Consider the following 7,130-nt stretch of genomic DNA (forward strand, 5'->3'; position numbering starts at 1 on the left):
ACAAAGTAAAGATTCATGTTTGCTGGCTGCATATTACATACTCACAACCGTCCATGTGCAGATCATATGACAAGATGTATTCTATGGATATTATATGGTGACAGCCACTTGAGTGAGAGTATTTAGAGTAATTGGATAATGACACATTCTTTGTTGTGGTTCTGAAATGAAAGAATAACTCTGAGGTTAAAGTGGTTACTTTTGCGGCTGTTTGCATCCTTATTCAGTAAACAGCGTAGAAATTGTCACTGTCATGCAGAACTGCTCTGAAAAAAGAGGCTATGACTGTTAATGGATTTAAACAACCTCAAACACCTTAAAGCTAAAAGTGAGTATACTCACTTATTGTTTTATTTTAGATACATTCTGTTGGAGTACAGAGCCTAAATAAGACAAAATGTTTCACTGTCCAAATGCACTTTAAGTAAAACTAGGGATTTTGAAAAACACTCCAAAAACTAGTTCAAAGGTAACCCACATCTGAGAAGAATCATACAGTTTTACACAAAGTCAAAACTGCATTTCTCTTGATAAGTTTGGGAATAAAAGCTTTTCTGTTAACAGTGACTTTATGTAATTTCATGCCTCCTCTGACACAACTTCCTCTCAATTCCTGTCACACATTTGACGCACGTCTTGATTTGGTCCATTAAGGCTCAGTTGTACTGAATATACTGCAGTGTTTTGATAGAGACAACAAATGAATTGTCTATGTTGCCCCATACAGCCTTATGTATGTACAGCTTGTATGATTAAAGTATCGTACAGCAGCTTACAGGGCTGCATTCATTATTATAATTCCATGTACTTTGTATAATATTGTTGTCTCAGCTGCAGCTGCTTACATTTGGTAGGTCCTCACCTTCCTTTTAAATAGTCATGTTTGCTTGCAGTGTGCTGCATTTTTACAGCAGAGGGCAGCAAAGGCCTGTCACTGGGAAGCTCTTTTAGGGGTCTTGAATGAAACTTATTGTACACAGAAAAAGTAACAAACCACTAAAAGTAACTTTAAATATCATATAGGATGAATATAATATCATTTTCCTCTTTAATCTTTAAAATTTGAATTCTTAAAGATCAACCTGACCATAAATAAAATGTTCTCATCAGATTTGGTACAAGAAGCAATTTTGTATGCACATGTACAAATTCATCTTCAAATTGAAAGTCCTCATTTAATATTCTGTTGACTTTTGTCAGCAGGTGCACAAATCTAAAAATGCATTTATGAAGCTCGTGGCTCTCCCCTTTGCCTGTCAGCTGACATGAATATTTTCAGTATCTATTTTCATAATTGTTTTTGGTCTCAACCTCACTTTAAACCTTTGAGAAGAGGAGTACAAAACCTCCTGATCACATTATTTCGAAACAGTAAACTACTTATGGATAATCTTGCTGTACAGTTGAGGAAATACAGGGGTCATATTTTATTTTTTTACCAGAAAAATACTTATACAGCTGAAAATTGTTGAATTCAGATGCAGACAAAGTTTTGTGGACCATGAACGTAAAGTCGTACGTAAATCAATATTCTTTAAAAAAAACAAACAAACAAACAAACAAAAACTATTGTTCACATATAGAGTTGATGTAAATTTGTTTTTAGGTGGAATTCCTTTGGGAACTTTTAAGACTTTGAGTGAGCATATAGTATTTTTATTTAACTTCATGTCAGATGTTTAGAATTATCTTTGGTACATTTGGCTTCGCAATGTTTATTCTTAGGTATAAAGAAACATTTCAAAAGAGCAAAGGATGTCTTGATATTAATAACTCAAACATCTGCTATTAGAGAGATATTGCTATTTTTGTTTTGTTTGGTAAGTGCAACAAATATGCAACAAGCACTTAAACACTGACGCATAGCCACTGCGCCAAAAAAAGGACAGTTCCATCTGCTGCACACGAAGAAAAGTGTCAACTGCGCACATCTGGACTAATGTCAGGATTAATGTAATCTAATTCTGACCAAAGGAATTTCATCTGTAGCACAATATTTTGTGTGGATTTGCACATTCACTGGACTACCTGACACATCTGGAACGAATCAGTCCGGATGTTACCAGCGGGCATTAATTAGTGATTGGGCTGGTCCCCCTATAAAAAGGAGACGCACCCTCTGCTCTGCTCTGTCTCCATACCAGCCAAGATGAGCTACGGATCTGAAGTCTTTTCCGCCTCCTCCTACCGAAGGATTTTCGGGGAAAGTCCCCGTTATGCATCCTCTCCATCGCGGATCAACGTGTCTTCGCGGGGAGGTTATCGGTCCGCCTCTCTATCCCGAAGCAACATTTCATCCCTGGGTTCGTACAGCAGAAAGTCCGGGCGCTCCTTCTCGCCTATGCCGCTGGAGACCTTCGACCTGACACAGAGCAACGTCGTCAACAATGAGTTCAAAATTATTCGCACCAATGAAAAGGAACAAATGCAAGGTCTTAACGACCGTTTTGCAATGTTCATCGAGAAGGTGCGCAACTTGGAGCAGCATAACAAAGTGCTGGAGACGGAGTTGGTCGCTCTGCGCCAGAAGCAGGCCGAGCCGTCCCGCTTGGCTGAGCTTTACCAACAAGAGATCCGCGAACTGCGCTCCCAGCTCGATGAACTCAACGGGGAAAAGTCCCAGTTGATGATCGAGAGGGATAACGTTGAAGACGACCTCCAGAAACTCAGGGGAAAATACGAAGAGGAGTTCCGTGCCCGGGAGGAGGCGGAGGCCAGCCTCAAGGCTTTTAAGAAAGATGTGGACGACGCCACCATGGTGCGCCTGGACCTGGAGAAGAAGGTGGAATCTCTCCTGGACGAGATCAACTTCCTGAGGAAGGTGCACGAAGAGGAGGTGGTCGAGCTGACGGATATGATCCAGGCTGCCCAGGTGTCTGTGGAGATGGAGGTGGCCAAGCCGGATCTCACCTCCGCCCTCAAAGAGATTCGCGGCCAGTACGAGTCCATGGCGTCCAAGAACCTCCAGTCCGCCGAGGAGTGGTACAAGTCCAAGTTCGCCGATCTTTCCGAGCAAGCTACCCGGAGTAACGATGCCATCCGCGCCAGCAGGGAGGAAGTGAACGAGTTCAGGAGGCAGCTGCAGTCCAAGACCATCGAGATAGAGAGTCTGAGGGGCACAAACGAGTCTCTTGACAAGCAACTGCGGGAGATGGAGGACAGGCACAATATGGAGATTGGAAACTACCAGGTAATCACATATTTATGACGTGTTAACCGCTTAGCACAAGGAAAATAAGGACATGGAAAGTGTCTTAAAAGTTTATTTACATTTAAATGAATCCATTGAATAGTAAATGTCAGAGCAAAACTAAAAGCAGGAGCAGCTGCGGTCTGTCGGGCTCTGTCCGTGGTGCTGAAACTCATTCCCTTGGGACAGCGCGCCCAGCAGCTGCATCAGACAACGCCCACCGAGTCCTGCTGCTGTAAATGAATAATTTCATACACGTTTTTGATTCAGCACTCTCATGCCTACAGGACCAATATTTTGCTCATAATCTACTCCAATTTCATTCGATTATAAAAAGCTCAGGTTAACAATAGGTCTTTGTATGTAGACAGAGAAATTATTCCTTTGCCAGCCGTGACCTCTAAATGCCACCTCTATTAATAAGATTTGGGAAAAACCCATCTGTTAGCAATCTGTTAACCTGTGATCTATTTTCCTGTTGTTTTTTTTTTTTTTAGGAGAGCATGGCAGAGCTGGAGAATGACCTGAGGGCCACTAAGAGTGAGATGGCCCGTCACCTGAGGGAGTACCAGGATCTGCTGAATGTCAAGATGGCACTGGATATTGAAATTGCAGCTTACAGGTAGGTTCTTTTCTAAAAAGACAACTCACTTATTATCAATTACAATAATATTAATGTGGAAGTGAAAGGGCACAATTTAAAACATCAAGATACACTTTTGGTGGAGGGAGAATTCTTGTTAATTTCCTCCTCCTTCATTTCCTTTCTCTACTTTATTGTCTTTTCTCTCTAAACCCTCCTCTGCATCGTCCTCTCTGCAGGAAGCTGCTGGAAGGTGAGGAAACCCGCATAGGGACAGGGATCACCTATCCCAGCCCCTCCATAAGCACCGGTGGTGGGCAGAGCTACAACTACCAGACCCGCATGTACACCAGCTCTGGCAAGGTCTCCAAGAAGGAAAGCAAGGAGGAGGAGCAGCAGCAGAGCAAGGCTGGAGCCAAGGTCTCCCAGCGTGAAGTTTACGAGGAGACGGTCACCACCAAGAAGATGGAGAACCAGCAAGTCTCCGGCGATATTCCCACCAATCAGAAAAACTAAGAGTCTACTGTAAGCCTGTTCTTGACCCCTAAAAACCTCCCTTTATCCTGCAAACCCCCCTCCTCTCTCTTCATCTCTCATCCTAAAATGAACCCTGAGCCTTTACACTTAAAACACTTGTGGAGATCTAAGATGGTGCCTCTGGTTTGCCTTCTTAGAAGCACAGTAAGATTGTTTTGTAACATCTGAAATATCATGTGTTGGATGTCCACAAGTGAGCAGAGTGAAGGATCTAGAGGTTTGTTTTATGTTGGCTTCCCCCTCTGTCCCCCACAGATGTTCCCCAAAGGAAATTGATTGTAACTCTACTGTAACAATCACTATTACAAACCACAGTTCTCTCTCGTTCTCCTTCACACACTCGACGTCTATAACAATAAAAGCACTTAGGTAGCACATCTTACAGAACTACGGTCTATCACTACAATAATCAACTGCTCTTTCACACTTTGAGCTAATGTTGCAACAATAATCAAAAAATCATACCAAAAGAAAAGATAATAACTCTGGTCAAACACTAATACCACAAGCTGTGAGTTACTCTCAACACATTCCAAGGGAAGCATGTGTATGTGAGTGTTACTGTGCGCACTTAAAGGACAAAAGATTCAAAACCCATCAGCTGGTGTGGGTTGCTTTTTTTGAATCCACTTATACAATACAAATTTAATTATTCCTGACATAATACCGACAGTCCAGTAAGGAAGCACACCGTTTACAATGGAAAGAAACCAGCTAGAATAATATGTGATAGCATTTTACTGAGCCGTTTACTAGAATCATGGCTAACACCGATACTGTTGAATATTTTCAGTCTCTTTAGTAAAAACAGAGTTGTTAAACTGCTTTAATCTCTTCTTGCACAATTTTCCCGATCACAGTCATAGCACCAGTTGTTCGACTGTGGTCTAATCAGCTCTGCATGACAACAGTTTGGATGAGGATGAACAACCTCAGTCGAGCACTGACCCTCGTTACGTCTCAGTGATGTCATTATCAAAAGTTGAGCATTGTAGCTATTTAAATTAGAGTAAGACTTGAAGCAAACAAGAAAACGAGTGTATTAATCAAACATAATTTGCATGGTGTATGTAGATATCATGCTTGCATGGAATCCATCAACTCCATCATTCAAATATAAAGGAAGGTCCACGCCTTCCTTTTCACCATTAGACCATGCTGAGCATCATCATGCACAACACTCATTTATGACTGTAATACAGATGTGCTTGTTAGCCTGTAGGCTAGATTTGAGACTACTGTTATAACTCGTAGGATGTGACTTAGATAGGCTGCAGATCTCTACTGTCGATGCTGTTAAGATAAGGAGGAAAGATTGTCTTTATGGCACTTATATAGGAATGTCAAAACTACCTAATTTGGTAATGATGAACAGTTTGCACAATGTGCTACGGAGGGATTCAGAGAAAAAGGATGGTTAAGCAAGAATGCTGTAGAGAAGGCAAAATGCAGCTAGAGATTTGTCTCTTGATACAGTTAGTCAGTTAGAGACTGTGTGTATCCCATGTGCCATCAACGATGCTTGAAGTGCATTTGAGTCCCAGAATCCACAACCATAGCACTCAGTGTGAAAAAAAAAACATGTCAACAACACTCAAAAATACATCAGAAGTTCAGTCAAACCTACCACTTGACCTCTCTCTTCTTAAGTGTGGCCATGACTGAATAAAATGTCTGTTGTAGTATGACCTCACCACTAGAAATCCTTCTGTATGAGAGACTTGTAGCTACTTTCTCTGCTTGTGCACTGCCAGCTTTAACACAGCTATCTTATTCTTCTGCTGCTTGCCATGGTGACCCACGCCTTGACAAGCTGCGCTTACACTACGACTGAAAACAAAAAAAAAAAACCTACTGATTGTACGGCAGACTGTTTTGGATCGGGTTGTTTTACTTGAGGCTTGTGATAAGTATCTTAGTACTGTAGCAAGTGTGTTTGTATCTCTACACAGTGGCCTATCATAACTGGAATATTTTTGGGAGTGAGTCAGCAAATCTGACACTTGAGCAGGCATTTTTGGTTTATGGAGGCATCCAGTTTAAAGCAGAAGGAAAATAACAGATGCACAAATACGTATACATGTACGCATGCAGCATTTATACAGCTATAATAATGGATAAATGGTTCATGGTTGCAAAGGTCAGGCCTTTATCTTCACACTGTAAACCAAAAGAGTTTTCATGGGTGTCTGAAAAAAAAATGTCACTACTACAATTCCTTCTACAGCACTGCCAAACTTTTCTAAGTGCACATGCAACATCACTTCATGGACAAGATTTTTTTTTCGACAATATGGTGCATCACAAATCCAAAAATCAACAATCAAGACTTAGCCATAGAGCAAATACTGTAGGATGTAAAATGCCTTAAAACACCAGCAGCTTCTTTTCTGGCCATGGCTGTGATGTGTATGATTCTGTTCAGTGGGGTGTTTAATCATTATTATATCTTTATTAGCGTTTAACTAGAGCTACCATGACTACAAAAGCTTAGGGATTGAATGTAGTTGACATGCTATTCTCTTTACTGTTATAACTATTTATGTATTGCTGTATGGCACCATATCAATAAAGACTTGACATTATCGAGGCTGCATATGATTTTACTGTGTTTATTTCTGTACACCTGGAACTGATTCTTATTATATTTGCTTGATTGGTAATAACTGATAATGAGACAGTATGATTTGTAATAGGATGAATAAGAGAGGATTCACAGACTTCTTTAGTAGTACATGACAATACATTATTATGACATGCTATTTTTCTCCTGCATGATCTATGATAACTGAAAGAGTTTCAGTATAGTAGATCTTTAAG

General features: G+C 40.8%; 1 protein-coding gene across 1 annotated transcript; it reads left to right on the forward strand.

Annotated features, from left to right (window-relative positions):
* Window positions 1–1,786: 1,786 nt before the first annotated feature.
* inab (internexin neuronal intermediate filament protein, alpha b) lies at window positions 1,787–6,906 on the forward strand. Its single transcript, XM_067583904.1, has 3 exons — window positions 1,787–3,190; window positions 3,688–3,812; window positions 4,013–6,906. The coding sequence occupies exons 1-3, from the start codon at window positions 2,150–2,152 to the stop codon at window positions 4,287–4,289; spliced, it is 1,443 nt and encodes a 480-aa protein (XP_067440005.1). The 5' UTR covers window positions 1,787–2,149; the 3' UTR covers window positions 4,290–6,906.
* The last annotated feature ends 224 nt before the right edge of the window (window positions 6,907–7,130 follow it).

This window comes from Thunnus thynnus, chromosome 3 (genome assembly GCF_963924715.1).
Source record: "Thunnus thynnus chromosome 3, fThuThy2.1, whole genome shotgun sequence".
NCBI classification, from domain to species: domain Eukaryota; kingdom Metazoa; phylum Chordata; class Actinopteri; order Scombriformes; family Scombridae; genus Thunnus; species Thunnus thynnus.

What these genes read in the sequence shown, in the direction of transcription:
- inab (XM_067583904.1), top strand. Translation starts at nt 2,150, where the DNA reads ATGAGCTACGGATCTGAAGTCTTTTCCGCCTCCTCCTACCGAAGGATT. An exon ending in TGGAGATTGGAAACTACCAG is followed by an intron (nt 3,191 to 3,687) that starts GTAATCACATAT and finishes TTTTTTTTTTAG; the next exon opens with GAGAGCATGGCAGAGCTGGA. An exon ending in ATTGAAATTGCAGCTTACAG is followed by an intron (nt 3,813 to 4,012) that starts GTAGGTTCTTTT and finishes TCCTCTCTGCAG; the next exon opens with GAAGCTGCTGGAAGGTGAGG.